The following is an 18,445-nucleotide window of genomic DNA, read 5'->3' as shown; positions in this document are numbered from 1 at the left end:
TACTACATAAACCCTATATACTATATTTACCACATATACCTCACATAACAAATATACTAAATACATACATATATACGTAATTGATATTACAATTTCAACGCTTTGTTTATCTTAACTCCGTGATTTCATTCATGCTCTAGACTGATATTTCCTTCCGCCTTACGATTTCCGATCTCAGCAGCTGGTCGCCCCATAAATGTTTTTCAATAAAATCAAACTCAATTCTCCAAGATATAGCAAATGGCTAATGACTGTGGCTGTGCATAAAATTCTGTGCGAAAATGCAAATGAAAATTGAAAATTGGCAAATGGAAAATTGAATTTATTAATTCATTCGATTCACTCAAACGATCAACAGAACTTGTGACGTCATCTCGGACGGACATTCGTAAATAAATTTGCTCGTAAACATGGTCCAAATGCTTGAAGCATTTAATGTCCAAGCAATTTGGCCACATACTTTGGCTGCGTATTGAAATTAGCACATACTTGATAGACGTGCTCCACTCTGACCACACGTGGCGTATACGTAATATAAATTATATATATACATATATATTTTTGCCAGCCAAGCCGATGACGGTTCGAATTCACAATAAACACTTACTGTGAGTGTGTTTATTTCAATAAAAAAAAAATGCAAATTTTCGAAATGTATTTTTGGCCTATGAAATGTTAAGTGAAAGACAGATTTATATATATGTATATATATTAATATAATATATATGTTTGATTGAGTGAAAGCAATGATTCGTTGGAATTTTGTACTGTCTGTGTTTTTCGACTTCTTCTTCATCTTTTTTTGAGATGTTTATTAAGAACGTTGACACTTTTCCAAAAATTCTGAAGACAATTTAAATCTGCTTCGAATGCGTGCGCAAGAGCAGACCATAAATATATATATCATCTATATATATAGATCTATTCTTTTCTATATAAATAACATGTGTATGCGAGGTACTTTCGCCAACGAAAACTATTTCCACTTCTTCTGATTTTTTTTAAATTAATTTTTTTTTATATTTTGGTGTCACATACTTTTAGCACAAAATGTTGACACGTTCTTTAAAATATACATAAATATTTTCATATATACATATCTCTATGCTATATATATGTTTGTCTCCTGTAAATACTTAACAACTTGGACAGTTTTTTAAAATAGGTCTTAATATATGAACAGCCGAACGTGCAAATAGTAAAATAAATAAATGTCTATATATAATAATTGTGACAAATTTTTTCCTAATGATAATTTCCCAATGACTAAAGTTTATTTATATCCTAAACTCATTTAAATTGCGAATTCGTGTCTTTAATGTCTTTTATGAAGATGTGTGTAATAGACAGGGGAGGACGTGACTGGCGCCATATATTCTTGATCAGAGTCAAGAATCTCAAGATTGAGTACGTCTGTCCGTCTTTCAGTCTGTCTGTCCGCTCAACAATCTATTCATTGTCTTTCATAGGCTGTCCGTTCGTCTGTCTATTGTTTCCTTCACCTGTCTGGCTCGCCGCCCAAGTGCCTATCCTTGAGTTTGTCATCTACTCAACTATCTGTCCGTATGTTCCAGTTCCATCGCATGTATTTCCGTTCGTCAGTTCGTCCATCCATCAATTCACCTGTCTTGCGGTTCGTTTGTATCACTTCTCCGTACTTAAGTAAAAGATGTCAATACTTATAGATCCTCTGAAAACTCATTTAAAAAATCAATAACTTTAGGCAGTCTTATCAAAAAACTTTCAGTTTCTTGACCCGAATTTCAGAAATAATCATGAAACAATAATAAATATTAATATAGTTATCTAGCCTAACTTAATTCAGGTCAATCTTCTATTTACCAATATTACTCTCTCTTATCTTACCATCACCCATTCAAATATAACCTCCTATTCACTCACCTATTGTCGTGTAGACCGTACAGCTGTAGACCATGGCATTCCAAAAGGACCAGGGATTGTTTCTTCTGGCCTCCTCGTCTGTGGACAAATTCGAGCGCAACAGCGACTCTACAGCTTCCTTATTCGAGTTCAGTATATTATTGACATAGCCATCCCAGTGATCTGTGTTCTGAATAGCAATAGTATAAATTTATTAATAATTTTCATAAATGTCAATTAGCTCCTTACCTTATATGTAATTGTTGTGTTGGCCAAGTCCAGCAGCTGCCTGAAGAATGCTCGCTTTTGATATTGCGCTGTCATTATTTCCAGTTCGGCTGGACCATCTGTTAAGGAAATGTATATATAATATAATATATAGAATAAAATGTCAAATTTATTATATATAAACCAAAAACTGATAACCGAGCTCATTTTTAATTTTTAGAGTTAATATATTAAAATTAATATTAATATACTAAAATTATATTTCAATACACTAATCTTCGCATAGATCTCGAAATTCTTTGCTTTTCAAAATGCCATATAGAAGACTAGAAATACTAGATCGCCTTAGCATCGACCCAGATTGTGCACATATACAATATTTATATTAAAGTTATATATGGGCTCAAAGATATGTAATGCTGCATTTCTCCAAAATATAAATGATTTTCATAACGAATTTCTAGGTAAGAAAAATGTGCTGTTAATGCTCTTTCAGAATATATATATATATTTATGTATACGACATACATTTATATACCTTTGTTATGGGGTCCAAAATGTCTATTTTAATGTGCATATATTTTTGGCATATTTATTTTATTTTGAATATCTGGTGCAGGTAAATACATATGCATAGAGCTCATTGAACTTATTTATTATTCAGAATTCTGCATATATTTTCCCAGTAAATTAAAGAGTTTTTTTTTGTCAAGCTAAATGCAGAGATTCATGCAAATTATATGTCATCCTAAATAAAACATTACCAACTAAATTGAGACACTAGAGTACTATATAGATTCTATTATATGCATTTTATAGTCAGCTATATTTATATCGAAGATTTCCGAATGCATTTTCTAGCATTAGCTCTGCAGTCATAAACCAAATATGCATTACAAATGAAATCCTATCCGAAAATCATTTGCCTCAATCGATTAGCTGCAATAATTGTGCTGCTCTTGCTTAAAATTAATCATCTTCTTGGCCAATTGTTTATGCCAAACAAACTTGCTCAGTCCTAGCAGCGATTCTCCATGATTCATATACCTATAGAGCTATATATGTATATATAATTATTTTATAGCCTTTCCAGCGTTCGATCGTTGACTTAATTACCTATCTTTGTATATACGTATCTATATATTGCTCCAAGACATCGAATTCAGTTTGAATCCGGCATGAATTTTACGATCCAGCGTGTTGCCATAGAAACAGCTTTTTTTTGTATATTTTCCTTAGTTCCTGGTTTGGTTAGACTATTCTCAAAACAATTGCTTAAGTGCTTGATAAGCAAACAAATCATCGAAAAGATTGTTTAGGCGGACGTGACTGGTTCATCTCCTGCAAGATGACGAGCTATTTCGGCTATTGATATATTTGGGATCGACGAAGATCAGAGATTATCAATGAAGTTCTTTGATCTGTTTAAGTATTATTAGAGATGATCAATTGAGCATAAATTACTATGATTTACTTAACTATCTCAGCTCATTTATTAAGTATACGACTCTAGATCAATAATTCAGTGCACTGATATGTTTGAAATTCAGGGATCAGGGATAAAATACTGTGCTTATAATTATCTCTCTTCTGTTTTAAATATGCTTGTTTATAATATTTCATATTTAATTTGAGATCTTTGAATATCAGAGATCATTCAATTACTTTGATCACTTATTATGTTCTAAGCATAAATCTTTTTGATTTCTACTTGCGGAACACAGATCTGATTATCACAAAAACAATATTGTTATATTTATATATTCAGATCCATGCTAGATCTAAGTTCAGGTCTATGCTCATAGCATGATCGTCTATTAGGTACTCATAACTTTTTGAATATCAATAGTTTCTCATATGGAGACACTTCAACCTATTCATGAATACTCTGGTCTATTTTAATATTGCCAAGCATATATGTATGTAAATAAGTTAGATCTTCTCCTATCTAGTTGACGATCAAAGATCATTCATCAAAGATTTTTATCTATACTTAGATATATATATATATATATATATATATATATTTTTTTTTTACAGATAGATGATCATCTACCTTTATATCATATAGCATATAGTTATTGCTTATCCGGAATATAAATTGAGGCCTTTGCACCCACTTCACTATCAAAGATCAACTATTATTCATTTATGTCTATAACCTCTCTCTCTCTCTCTATCTCTCTCTCATATCACAGATCCACTCTTATGTGTCTTTCATCATAGAATTCCCTCTCCACTTACGTTCGACCGTTTGAAATAGTTTGGCCCCACCAATGTTGTAGAGGGCGAGTATTATCAGCAGAAACATGTGGGTGAACCATCGTCTGGACCACTTGCTGAACTTGTTGTAGAGCGAGAAGGTGAATTTCTCGCCGAAACTCAGGCCGGACTTTGTGAGATCAAGGAAGCCCTCGTAGCCTTTGGTCATGAAGTTTCCGGGCCCAAAGGGATTCGACATGGGCGGCCAATTGGGCGCCGTATAGTTGGTCATTGAGGTGTGCAGCTGAGCACTCGGCGGCAACGGAGAGGTGCCATACGTATTCTGGATATTGTGAATGTTGATGCGCGGCGGCCGATTGGAGCGACGCGACGGCGGCGGAGTGCTCGGCGTTGCAGTTTGTTGTGTTTGCATGATTTTAACAAATATATATTGTATATATATATATATATATATATATATATATATATGTATTTACTTATTTAGTATGTGTACTTTCTTAGCTGCTAGAATCTCAGCACATGACACTCTTCACGCTCACGCTCTCGGCTAGTCCATGCGCTGGGCTAGCACATATTCGTATTATTTGAATTTCGATGGGTGCACAGATTTCTCGGATCGCTGCCGTCCGTCTCGTTCTTGATTTAAACTCAAACTAATGATGAGGCACCCAGCGTTCTGTGTCGAATCTCGGCGATGCGAGCGAGCGAGCACGGCTGTGACGACACCGTCTATGGATGGCAATCGCCATCCATGAGGTCATCATCGGCTGGCCGTGCGGCGCTTAGCGATCTCTTAACGATTTGTTTTTGTCTCTACTTATTATTATTTTTTTTTTGTTTTTTTCTCTCTTTCTTTCTGGCCATCAACATTTATTGTCAACAGCAAACAGGAATAAGACGGATTAAATAAATTGGCCAAAATGAACTTGAACTGACTTTTGCAGCAACGAGCAGGAGTCCCAGCTGACGATCCCAGCTTCTTGGCTAATTATACTCGAGTTATATTGTGAATCATCATTATCAAATTATTTAAATTATATGCCCAGAGAGCTAATGCGTAAATTCTGTCTATGCACACATATACATACATATACATATATTAAGTGTGTATGTATGTATATAACTAATATATAAGACAAACTAAAAATTGTTATTTATATTCTTATTCTCGTTTTTCTCATTTCACACTAATGAATTCCAATTTTTTCTCATATTTATTTTTTGTTCTTTAACAAAATTTGTATAAATATAATTATATATATAATATACTGTAGTATTTATATATACTTGTATTTCTATCGCGCGCAAACCAAATATAATTAAACTCATTGCATTTTGCATCTATTTTTCCATGGCAACTTGATCGGACATCAAGGCTTTTTATTCTAATTGCAATTTTTGCGAAGGCGAAAAATATTTGAGTAGCTGAGTATGTATATGAGGAAAAGTAAGTAGATGAATGAAATGGGGATTTTAAAAATAAATAGTATATATATTTATATGAGTCTTTGTTGGAGAGAGCTAGATGGAGCTTAAGAAACCTTTTCTACATAAGAATTCAAACTCTTTGAGTTCTGGATAATAATTAAAAAATTAAATACAAAATTAAATCATATTCCTAAATCACTAAAGCATTATTTCCTTTTTTTTTTTCTTTAATAATTTTGTTTATTTTCTTATATTTTATATTTTTGGAAAGCTGCGCCAAATTTTAGCAAAACAATAATTTGCTTTTCAAAACACCGAGAGGGGAAATTTGGCAATATTTTATGATGAAAGCAACTAGTTTGCCCAGAAATCTACAAACGATATATAGATATATCAATTGTGTATATAAATTATGATCTCTGAGACAGCAATGAATTGTCAAACATATCATGATATAAATTTTCATGTACTTAACTGCGAATAGTTGAATTAAATTAGTGTATTAAGTTTAAGTTATTTTTATTTATTTGGTATTATTATATTTATATTTATTATATTTATATTATATTATTTTTATTATTTAAATTTATTTATATTTTTTAAATATTTTTTATATATTTTTTCTTATAATTTTTTGTATATTATATTTACATCTATTTTGATTCTTAGTATTAAGTTGTTATTTATTTATATACAAACATCAGGGAATATATATATTTTTAAGCATGTATATTATAGATTACTACTCACCTTTGGAATTATATGGTAAGATAGTTCTTACCATATATGAATTACATTGACTTTCTACTCTATTTTAAAACTTGAATTCTGATTTCAAGCAAAGTCAATAGGTAAGAGAACCGGAAAATTCTCAAAAAAAGCTCTACAGAAAACATGCGGAAAACATACGCCGCACATGAGAGCTCAACCCGGGAGTTAGACTTAAAAGCTAGTAAAAAATGAAAGCACTTGTAAATTGATTTCTGTTGTTTAACATTCAAGTATTTTGTTTTTATTTGTATATGTTGAAATAGATGCTCCGCGAGCGTACAGGTTAATTAAATTTGATTGTATATATTTATGTATAGATATATCTCATATTTGTCAGTATATTATATGCGCTCAATAGGTGATAACTATATATATGTATATATAGAATTTACACAAACTTGAACAGTTTTTCATAAGGTTTACAAAGCCCAAAAAAGAATTATTTCACAATTACATATATGTATATATATCGTTATTTAGTTTTTATATATTGCTATGAAAATAATAGATTAAATGCTATTACAGATATTATTAGAGTTGTTACGGAAATTGATCCTGTTCAAAAGCTCGCATTTGTCTACACATTAAGTTGCTTACATTAGTTAAATGGATAGTTAGTTAGTTAGTTAGTTAGAGAGAGATGGAGAATATCAGCTTTACAGCAAATCAAGATCAGAGCTGTTCGTAGAATATCATTAGGAATTACTATTATTATTTGTAAATTTAACTCACAGTCCTTCAAGTTGTCTGTTCTAGTTTTCCATTTCATTTCAATTTTTTTTTATTTATGATTCTATTTTATATAAGATTTTGACGTGCACTAACACAAATGAAACGCAAAAACTATATATATTAACGATAAGCCAAACAAACTAATCATTTTGAGGATCGATCGAAGACGCAACTCGTTTCTTTGGATGGGCTCAAACAGCCAACTCGTTTAATATGTGCTAACATTATTAATATTAATATTATTATTCTTTTCCTTTCCTTGTCTAACTCTTCTTCTTTTTGTTGTTCTTTTTTTCTCTACTTCTTTTTAGTCATTAGTTGTCGTTTGCTTTAGAGTTGTGTTCGTTTACATTACTACTAGAGAGCATCACTAGATAGCAGAGCATGAACAGCAGCAGGTAACGCGATTCTGTTAGTTAACAGCGCTCACTGTTGGGCTAACAGCGGCTTATTTGAGCGCCTCCTTCACACGCTGCTCCCACTCTGCACGACGCTGGTGAATGCCCTTAAATTCGCCCACTGTTGCGGAGCGCTCAATGGGCTTGGTGGGCGTGGCATCTGTATCTGTTGCGACAATTGTTGCTGCTGCTGCTGCTGCTGCTGTTGTTATTGCTGTTGTTGCTGGCTTCAGCTGCAGCGAGTAGCGTTCACTTGACGGCTTGCTGCTGGCATTGTTGGCCTTGTTGATGTTGTTTTTGTTGCTGCTGTTGTTGCTGATGTTGTTGCTGTTGCTGTTGTTGCTGCTGCTGTTGACTGTGGCATTGCGCGCATTGCTGACCTTTATGGGCGGCAGATTGGACAGCTTCTGTGGCGCTGATTGCACATTGTTGTTGTTGTTGAGATTGCGAAAATCCGCCACAGTGCTGCGATTGCTGCCCGGCGCCTGGGCGTGAGTGTGGCTGTGGGCGTGGCCATGTGCATGACTGTTGGACTGGACCAGCTTCGTTGGCTCGCTGTTGGGCGTCAGCTTGTCCAGCTTCTCCTCGCTGTTCGACTGGTTCTCCTTGTCGCTATCGACGCTCTGGCTGCCATTGCACATCTTCTTGTGATTCGCCACGGCCACCTGAGCCATGGCCACCACATCATCGTCCTTCACCTTGAGCGAACGACGCGCAAAGACCTTCATCAGCTCCGGCGTGGCATCCTCCTGGCCCGTTGAATTCACATCGCCATTCGCATTGACATTGGCATTAACATTAGCATTGGCGTTGCTATTGCCATTGGCGCTGGCAAAGGATTTCTTGCGCAGCACCACGCCGTTGCCATTGCCATTGCCATTGCTGGCATCTGGCCCACTGGGCGTCACCGGTGTGGTGGGCGTCACTGGGGGCGTGGCCTCGCCAATCAGCTTCTTGCGCTCCGTCAGCTTGCGCTCGGCCTGCGTCTTCTCCTCATTGAGGAACAGCCGCTTGCGCTCCTCCAGCGAGAGCCGATTGCCATTGGCCTTCTCCTGCTCCACAGCCTCCGCCGCTGGCCTCGTCCCGCTGCTCTTTGGTGTGCCGGGCGTCGTGAGCAGCTCGCTGCTGCCACCGCTGCAGCTGCAGCTGCTGCTGCTGCTGACATAGCTGGCGCGCAGGCTGTTGGCGCTGGCGGCCCGCTGCTGCTTGGCCAGCCGCAGCTCGGCAGGAGCTGGCTGGCTAATACTGGGTGACGGCTGGGCGGGACTGGCGGGACTGTTGGCACTGCTGCTGAGCGGCTTGGTGGGGCGCTCGACTATGTGAATGCTGGATGCGCTCTCGGCGCTCAGGCGTCGCATGGTCAGATCATCGCTGCTCTGGCTGCGCTCAGTGGGCGTGGCTGGCGACAATTTGACATTCTTGGCCAGCACCAGATGATTGGCCTTGCTGTGCAGCTGTGCCGGATCGACGCGATTCAGCTGGATCTTCATAAACTCCGGCTCTGCCTCATCTTTCGAGGCGCGTGGCGCGCCCTTGCCGGGCGTGCTTGGTGGGCTCTTGGTCACTGGGCTAGCGGGCGAGCCAGCGGCACTGCTGGTGGCCGTCGTCTGCTTCAGCTCCAGCACCTTGGGGCGTTGCGGCGACTTCTGCTCCCCAACGGCGCCGGATTTGCGCAGCAGACTGACCATCGGCGACTTGACAATCAGATCGATGTTCTGCTCGATCTCCGAGATGTTCGCCGGGCCCGGACTGGGCACCAGCAGCGTGGAGCTGCGCTGCGGCGAGACCTTGGCCTGCCCACTGGCCAGCTTGCCCGTGGACTCGGCGCGCGCCTGCAGCAGCTTGTTGTCGTTGATCTCAAAGCCCAGCGAGACGCACTTGCCATTCGGGGATATGGGCGACATGGGTGAACGAGGCGACTCCTGCTGCTGCTGCTGCTGCTGCGAGTGCGGCTGCTTGTAGTAGGCGGGCGGCACACGGAAACTGATGGAGAGATCCGGCAGGCTGGGCATATTGCTGTGCATCGCTGTCGACTCGCTGGCCACGTGTCGCTCCTCCTGGTAGTTGCGAAAACTGCGCGATTTCTCGACCGTCTTGCGCTGCTTCTCCTCGTAGTACAGCGGCGAGGGCTCGTCCGTGCTGGTCTCCAGCGAGTTCGAGGAGCTCGAGTGCTGGCCCATCGAGTCGCTGGACCGCGACAGCTTCTGCTGGAACGCGCTCAGCCCGACAATCCGTGGCTTGCGCTCGAAGTGAGTGACGCTGGCCTCCGCCCTGAGCTGTGCCTGCTCCCGCACCAGGGCCGTCGACTGGAAGGTGTCGTTGCCGCGCGAGCTCTTGGACAGCAGATTGGTGACGTCGCTGTCGCTCGTCGGCAGCGGCTTGTCCAGGCCGGCGCCCAGCTCCTTGGGCAGGTAACGCTGGCGCGCTGCTGGCCCCGACTTGGGCTTCACGGCGGTGGGCGGCTGCGGCTGGACGCCGTAGTTGCTGACCAGTGCGTTGAGTCCGTGCTTGCCCTCGTTGTGTATCTCGCGCTTGATGTTCTGGCGCGTCTCCTGTATGTTCTGCTCGTGTGAGGTGGCGCTGCGCGATTTGCTGGGCAGCGGCACGGGCTCACGCGCCGTTGCCTCCAGGCAGGAGGTCGAGATCTGCAGTTTCTTGGCCAGATTCTGGTGGCCGGTGTCCACATCCTCCAGGCCATCGTTGGCACGCGCAATGCTGCGCTTCGAGTTGCGCTGCATGAGCCGACGCAGAAATCCGTGCTCGCTGGACTCCGTTGTGGCTGCAGTCACTTCATCGCCATCCGTTGACGACTCGCCACGCCCATCGAACAGCGCATTGGCCGCCTTAAAGGTGAGCGCACGCAGTCCAAATGTCTGAGAGGACGACGTGGATGTGGATGTGGATGTGGAGGATGTTGTTCGCTCGCTGCTGCCGCTGCTGCTGCTGATATTCGTAATCGTTGAGCTCTTCTGCTCAATTGTCTTGGTGCGCACATTGGAGTGGCTTTTGCTGGTGGTGCTGTTGGTGGTGCTGTTGGCAGTGGCTGTTGTGGTGGCAGACAGCGAGCTGCCCGGAGGTAGAGAGCGCGTCTTTGTTTTCAGATCCATTTCTGCAAAGAGCGAGCATTAGCTACAGTTACTCAATTGGCAATGTTATTTATGCATACCCTTAACAGCCCGCAAGCTGGGATTGGTCGCCTGAGTCAGCTGCAGCTTGATCAGCTCCTCGTTGGCCTCAGGTATTGAGGTCTGTAGAGAAAGTCACATATCATCAATGTTAGGGTTTGTTCGTGGTTCAGTTTATCACTGGACTCACCTCTAGCGTCCGTCTGTGCTGCCGCGTGGGCATCTTCTTCATGGGCCGAATGGCCATTTTGTGTTTGGCCGCCGCATGCGAGAGCCGATGCCGCTCCACGCCCACGGCATCCACGTCGTCGTCCGCCGCCTCCTGTCGCTCGCGCAGCACCACCGCACCGAGCAGGCCGTTGTCCCCGTGCTGTCTATGGCCTTGGCTGCTGTCCTCCGCATCGGTGCTGTTGACGCTCAGCAGGCTCAGGGAGGACACCTCGCGCGGCTGATAGCCCGCCGCCTTGCGGCTCTGCCCGGCGGCCGCATGACGCTGCGGCGAGACGGGACTGCGCGGCAGGCCCAGATCCTCGTCCGAGGCATCGGGCCTATTACGACGCTTGCGCAGCACATCTGTTAGCTCCGCCTGCAAAAAGGAAATGTGCGATGTTAACAAGGAATGTGTTTAGGAAAATTTTTAGTTCATATTCATATTTTCTTGTTTATTTAGTTATAATCAAATCCAACTCTTGGCTTTACCCAGCTCTTCCAGCGAAAAACTAGGCGCGCGCGCAGGCAACTGCGACTGAGGCGACTTTCACCTCCTGCTGCTCCTGCTCCGGGCAGGCGCATTTTGAACGGATTCTGCTTAAAGTCAATCATTGCCGACAGCCTCGACACTGGGGCGAGGCGTCAGAAGACTGTTTAGCCCTGGACAAGAGCTCTACTTGAATATTGTGGGTCTTACCGAAAACGAAAGCTGAAATGGATTGCTTTGAATGTTGCGGCTGCCCGCACTTCCGGCTACCATTTTGGATCAATTGAGATGCAGCGAACACGCTCGACAATTAACTAATAAGGGCTATTGTTACGAGGCAGCCACACGCGATCCAACAAACAATTTCACTTTCTTGCCACAGCCCAGAGAGACTCCGAGTGAGATGACGAGAGAGAAAAAGAGACGATGTGAGCACGACCAAGTGCAATGTGCAACTGAAACTGAATTGTGCCGAGGCAGGGCAGGGCAGGCGACGAATAGACAGACAGACAGCTGGCAACAGGCAGCGGCAGAGGCAGCGACAGCGGCAGTGGCAGCGGCAGCATATGCCGCATTAACAGCACCCTCAACAGCAGATGTGGCAATAACAATGCCATTGCATTGCCCTGTGAAATGCAATCGCAACGACTTTTTACCTAGTCGAAAACATAATTGGGCGCTACGCGCAGGCAGCGCTGGGAAATCTGTTTATTGTCATCGGCAATGGCATTTCAAGGGTAAGGCGGCTCGAGTAAACAAATGCAACAGCTTTCCCCTCGCGCTCTGCCACGCTCTGTCTTTTCTTCTCTCGCTCTCTCTTTGTTTAGACTCTTCCTTGTGCTCCAGCTACAGCTTCTTGAACTAAGCAGCGTCGCTCTCTCTCTCTCTCTCACTCTGACACTCCCTCACTTATTTCCAGTCTATATCTCCTTCTCTCTCTCTCTTCATCAATCTCTCCCTATTTAGGCACTTTTTATGCTCCAGCTACAGCTTCAGCTTCTTGAAATAATCAGCATCATCTCTCCCTCTTCCCCTCTCACACAGTTTCCCTCACTTACCCTCTCTCACTCTCTCCTTATCAATTTCACTTCCTTATGCTCCAACTACAGCTCTAGTTTCTGTCACTAATCAACATCACCTCTCTCTCTCTCCCTCACACTCCCTCACTTGCCCTCTCTCTCTCTCTTCATAAATCTCTCCCTATTTAGGCACTTCCTTATGCTCCAACTACAGCTCTAGTTTCGGGCACTAATCAGCATTTCTCTCTCTCTCTCTCTCTCTCTCTCTCTCTCTCTCACTCTGACACTCCCTCACTTATCTCCAGTCTATATCTCCCTCTCTCTCTTCATCAATCTCCCCATATTTAGAATCTTTTTAATGCTCCAGCTTCAGCTTCTTGATATAATCAGCATCATCTCTCCCTCTCCCTTTTTCTCCCTCACACTCCCTCACTTACCCTCTCTCTCTTTATCCATTTCACTTCCTTATGCTCCAACTACAGCTCTAGTTTATGTCACTAATCAGCATCGCCCTCTCTCGCTCTCTCCCTCACACTTTCTCACTTACCCTCTCTCTCTCTTCATCAATCTCTCCCTATTTAGGCATTTCCTTATGCTCCAACTACAGCTCCTGTTCCAGCCACTAATCAGCATATATCTTCCTCTCTCTCTCACACACTCCCCCTCTTACCCTCTCCCTCAGCCGCTTAACCTCTCTCTATTTTTAGAGCTCCGTTAGACACTTTGTTGACTCCACAGCTTCAACTTCTTGAACTAATCATCATGTATATCTCTCTCACACTCGCTCCCTGCCTTAACTCCCTCTATTTATATAGCTTCGTTAGACACTTCCTAGACTCCACAGCTCCAGCCTCTTGAATTAATCAGCATCTCTGGAGCATGACGCGTGGGGAGCGCGCTGCACTTAAAGGCTGCATAATTCCTGCCTATACATAGTCTATTTTCGTCCATGTTTCTAAGGATTTTCATGCCAAAGAAGTACGCTTAGGTTAAAGACCTCGTACCACACATTATATACAGCCAAAAATCTGAAGGCGAGTTCAATACACTCGATACTGAATCGCATTCAACACTTGAGCAGAAATGTTTCCTATGCCGAGTTTCATAATACCTGCTCGAGCAGGTAGCACGTCCTACATGGAGGAAATCCACGGCTATTCTCAACATCGCAAAGGTAACTGCGGCGGCTACCTGAATGGTCGCTGGCTCGTCACATTTCATGATTTATTGGCACACTTTGCCGAGTGGGCCAACTGGTGGCCAGTGGCCAGTGGCTTGGCTTGGCTTAACATGCAACTAGCTGGGCTAACCGCCGCCTGCCGCAGATTACAACAGCTCAACAGCCGCCAGCTGTGTGCCACGAGCGGGCAGCAGGTGTAAGACAACAAAATATTAGAGGTAGAGCTAAATAATTTACTGACTCATTGCGATTTAGCAAGCTTTTTACCTATATATAAGAGAAAAGCAAAGAGGGAGAGCCACACAGAAGAACTTAGAGTAAGTTTAGCTGTAGATTGCTGCACTAGGAGATACCCTGTAGTCTGTGAAGATCGCTTATTTTATACATATGTACACGATATATATCGCATTTTTAAGGGCGGTACTCAAAAACAATGCGTTTATTATAAGGAAATGCAAAGTAATTTTAAAATCTCTAAAGTCTCTAGTATAACAAGAGCTGTACTTAAAACTGGGTATGACAATTAAATTAATTTATCAATTTTCACCCATAAGGAAAAGGAATTGGTATTCGAACATGCTTATAAAAATAAAGCCGAGTGAGGCAAGAGCGTAAATACATTCTAATATTTCAAGTCTCTAGCTTTGTTAGTTTACGAGTTCAACATTTATCGATATTATGTAACTTTAAGCTGAGTTATCGAAAAAATAATAATACATTCTTATTATTTATGCTATACACGGTTAAAGAAGTCAAATATGCTGTCTATAGCTTTTGAATAAATTAAATCTGCAGATCTCATCAAGAGGCGGTCTGCCAAGCCTACTTCTGTCTCCTATGTAAATTCACACAAGCTCATTATACCCATAAAGCGCATAGTCAATAAGGGTATACAAAATACTAGATCACTCAACTCATTTCATAGCCTTAGCAGTTCTCATCCTGAGTAAACTTTTTTGGCAGTTACAAATGTTAGCTCTTATAACTGGAGTTACATACGGAAAACGCCGAAATCGCATGTAAATCAAATGTTTATGCAATATGCGCGCCTACCAAACAGGAAGTCTGATTAACAAAAAAAAAAAATAAGTCTCGTACATATGAAATTGTGAATTTGGGTCGTTGCAATTGGATTGGCTGAGGTGAACGTTTGATTCGGACAGTTTGGGGCAAAAAGTCCTACGGGCTAGGCAAATGCAAACGGGTTTAGTGCATCCAGTTTCTCATCTCTCGGTCTCTGCAGCAGGCCAGGCAATTAAAGTAAAGCGTGTGAATTGACGTTGCATGCTGTCTCCCAGCTCCATTGCTCTATGTCCCCCCCCCCCCCTGCTTCTAACTGGCTGTTGATGTGTGTCTGCCCAGGCTCAAGCAGCAATGCAATGCAATGCGTGTTACCGTGTTACCATATGGCTGTCATCAAATGGACATTTCTTCGGTCGCACAGTGAAAATTGAATGACTGCGTCGCTTGTCGTTTCTCGTGCAATTGCCCCCATTATGGACATCAACTGGATTTCTTTGCTCTTTCTACTTGTATTTGATCTAGAGTGTTTGCGAGAGAGCGTCTTCCTCTATCTCCCTCTTTCTTTGCTCAAACTGGTTATAGCAAGTTTTGTCTAGGCTTAAGTCGCAGGAAGCTGAAGCCTTTACCCTCCTCCTAATCAACCAAGAGACCTAACTATGCCTAATAGCTCAGAGAATGTGGTTCTCCTAGATAATTAGTTCAATTATTATGTTTGCTTGGCATAAAGGCAGTTTAGGCTCTTATCAATTCAGTTGTAGAGGCTTTTCGATATCTTGATATCTTTAATATTGATTCTCTTCAATTTAAAACTCTGCAAAGATGTATTATGTACATCTAAATGGGTTCAGTGGAATAATTTTTGCGTCTGCTTCATTTAATTCTAGTTTAAGCTCTTTAAGCTTCAATTCTCCTTTATCCTCTACATCATGTTTCTATGTTATAAAAAACCCGTTTAGTCTGTCTTTTATTTAAATATTATATCATTTATATTCGCAGCTCAAATCATTGATTTTTAGTCTGTATCAAATCTCAGCATTATCTGTATATCAGAAGAGTTTTGCAAATTCATTTTTGTTTATGATTCACATTTTACTGGTTTAATACCTTCAAATACCTGAGCTTAGTAAGCCATCTCTTTCTCATATTATGCTTTTATCCCTTTCATTTCCAAAATTTTAATACTCTGATTTATCAAACTCACAAAAGTTCTATGAGATCTCAACTAGTTCATATTATTATAGCTAAATATTCTTTGTTAATAAATTTTTAGTTTGAAGTTCTATGACCCAAACTCCTCATATCTATCTCTCTCTCACTCTATTATCAGAACACGTTGTTTGCACTGGAACATCAAAATATTCTCTTAATGAATTATGCCCATATGAATCATATACATATGTGTATTCCCCAATAGATATCTAGCTCTCTCGCTAGCAATAAGAGATGTCACAATATTCAAGTAGAGAAGCTTTTTAAGCACAGTTCTCACACACACACACAATGCAGTACACCAAAAGACTTTCTACAATATATGTAATAGAACTTTTTCACTTTGTCAATTTCTAAATTCGATTTATTTAGCCATTGATAGAGTTTTTTGTCTTCATGCGCGCTGCGTTGTCGACGTCTCGTAGCAAACTGATTTAGCGGAAAACTTAGCAGGAGTTCAATAGCATAGAAACAGAAAAGAAATGCAATGGATTTGCTAACCAGGTTGGCAAATAAGCCGACAACTGGACTGATAGAAAGAAAGAGAGAGAGAGAGAGAGAGAGAGGGAGGGGGTGTTACGAGCCGAGACAGAGAAGCGGCTAACTGACAGTCAAGTGGAAAAAGTGGAATAACAAGAAGCAGCAAACCGGCGATGGGCGAATGCAGTCGAGCTGCAGGCGGCAGTAACTCGTTTGGCCAGAAACTGACTGAAGAAGAAGCATTAGAAACCGAGGCGGCCGCCAGTCGACGAGGGAGAGAAGCCACACATTGCCACGCGCTGCTCCAAAAGAGTTGCCCCGCCCCCTCTGCCAGCTGCAGCTAGTCGAAGCGAGTTGTCCAACTAACAGTAACCGTCCGATAGCTGCTGCCTGCCGGCTGCCGGCTGCTATGCTCTGGCCTGGGGGGCATTTGACTATTGCACTGCAAAGCCACACAACGGGCGCCCCACAGTTGGTGGGGCAGCCTCTGCATTTCTTCTGCTCGCTCGCTCGCTCGCTGATTATGCAGTCGAAACTGGCGCGGACGTCGACACCAGAGTTGGCTTATGCAACTGCCGAGTCAAGAAACAAACTCAAGCAACGTAAGATCACAGCCAGAGAGAACTGCTGAACGGCTGACCTACTCTGGTGATACCCTGTGAATGAATACTCTGCTTTGAATGTTTGATATAGAATGAGAGTGCTCTACAATGAACTGCTGCAGATATATTCTAGGTATACCAAGTAATTTGAGACGGTATGATGCGCTTGTCTAAAAAGATACCCTGTAAATAAGACTGCTTTTCAGATTTGTCAAAAGATTTAATGATTGAATGGAATTCAAAAAGAACTGGTCTTACTATACCCTGTAATTAATTGATTAATATGATTTGCTTATCAAACTCAGCTCCATTACAGAACTTATCTACTCCAACGATACCCTGTAAATAAGACTGCTTGTCAGATTTGCCAAAAGATTTAATATACAATGATAACAAATTTTACTAAAATTAAAATGTAGCTACAAAAAGAACTGCTCGGACTATACCCTGTAATTTGAAACATATGATATGCTTATCAAAAATCCAGAATTTGCCTACTCTAATGATACCCTACATATAGGACTGCATTTCAGTTTTCCCAAACGATTTAATAAACAAAGAATAAACTTGTAGCTATAATTTTAAAACAGCTCCAAAAAGAACTGGTCTGAATATACCCTGTAGTTTGGAACAAATACCCTATATATAAGACTGCCTTTCAGATCTGCGAAAAGATTTAATATACAATGTTGAATAATTTAGCAAAAATTTTAGAACAGCTCAATAAAGAACTACTGCTGAGCCACACTGAATATACCCTGTAATGTGAGCCATAATGATTTGCTCTACAAATAGAGCTTGATTTAAGAAACTATAAACAAAACGAAAAACAAACACGGCATGTCTACACCCTGTAATTAGAGCTAAGCTAGTTTGATTAAAAAAAAGCTCATATAAGCAGAGACAGCACCCTATTCCTCATCAAGAGAGAAATAGAATACATAGAATAAATAGAGAACAGAATAAATAGCAATACCCTGTAATTTATTTGATTAGCAGTCCATGTCTATCAACATTTCTGCAGCCTAAAATTCTGACTCAGCTTTCGCATCATCCATTAACAGCTGCTCACACCCTGTACGAGCGATACCCTGTAACTTGAACTGCAACTCACAATTGAATGCACTTTCACGGATTTGATGACTATCCAGATGACAAACAATGTGGACTGGGTCGATGACCAATTGCATTGATGGCACCCCAACCCTTGGCTCGACTGCTCCATATGGAAATCCCAGCAAATTGAATTTGATTAAAATCAATTGAAATGATGCGCAGTCAATCTGAATCAGCTGCCATCAAATGAAGTACGCCAAGTGGGGCACACATGAAGCCGCTGGCACAACAACAACCCTTCAGCAAATCGCTTGTGGGGTTGCCTGTTCCTCCTGCTCCTCCTCCTGCTGCTGCTGCTGAGTCACGTACATTTCAACAAGGGCAATTTAGGAG

At 41.5% G+C, this 18,445-nt stretch overlaps 2 protein-coding genes across 7 annotated transcripts in view; both read right to left on the bottom strand.

Moving 5' to 3' along the window:
- Window positions 1–1,894: 1,894 nt before the first annotated feature.
- On the bottom strand, window positions 1,895–4,744 carry LOC115565231 (uncharacterized). The gene is made up of 3 exons (XM_030390283.2): window positions 4,354–4,744; window positions 2,131–2,228; window positions 1,895–2,071 (listed from the first exon to the last, which is right to left on the bottom strand). The coding sequence occupies exons 1-3, from the start codon at window positions 4,742–4,744 to the stop codon at window positions 1,895–1,897; spliced, it is 666 nt and encodes a 221-aa protein (XP_030246143.1).
- A 2,259-nt stretch (window positions 4,745–7,003) lies between these two features.
- Window positions 7,004–18,445, bottom strand: part of LOC115565232 (uncharacterized) — a 44,601-nt gene continuing 33,159 nt past the window's right edge. For 5 of the 6 annotated variants that reach the window (XM_089261648.1, XM_089261647.1, XM_089261650.1 and 2 more), the window contains 3 exons: window positions 10,977–11,372; window positions 10,828–10,909; window positions 7,004–10,770 (listed from right to left, as the gene is read on the bottom strand). In XM_089261648.1, the coding sequence (XP_089117774.1) occupies window positions 7,712–10,770; window positions 10,828–10,909; window positions 10,977–11,372 (3,537 nt within the window). In that variant the 3' untranslated portion in view covers window positions 7,004–7,711. Of the gene's footprint in view, window positions 10,771–10,827; window positions 10,910–10,976; window positions 11,373–11,693; window positions 11,886–18,445 lie in introns of those variants that run through there. The other variant, XM_089261652.1, reaches the window with a different exon arrangement.

Source organism: Drosophila navojoa, chromosome 5 (genome assembly GCF_054131105.1).
Source record: "Drosophila navojoa isolate 15081-1374.11 chromosome 5, UAZ_NAV_1.0, whole genome shotgun sequence".
Taxonomy (NCBI): domain Eukaryota; kingdom Metazoa; phylum Arthropoda; class Insecta; order Diptera; family Drosophilidae; genus Drosophila; species Drosophila navojoa.
Note: the sequence above shows the minus strand (reverse complement) of the source record. Positions and strands in the feature narration are given on the sequence as shown.

Coding starts and splice junctions, on each gene's coding strand:
- LOC115565231 (XM_030390283.2), bottom strand. CDS start 4,744: ATGCAAACACAACAAACTGCAACGCCGAGCACTCCGCCGCCGTCGCGT. Junction 2,229..4,353: donor ACTATTTCAAACGGTCGAAC/GTAAGTGGAGAG, acceptor TTTCCTTAACAG/ATGGTCCAGCCGAACTGGAA. Junction 2,072..2,130: donor ACACAACAATTACATATAAG/GTAAGGAGCTAA, acceptor ATTGCTATTCAG/AACACAGATCACTGGGATGG.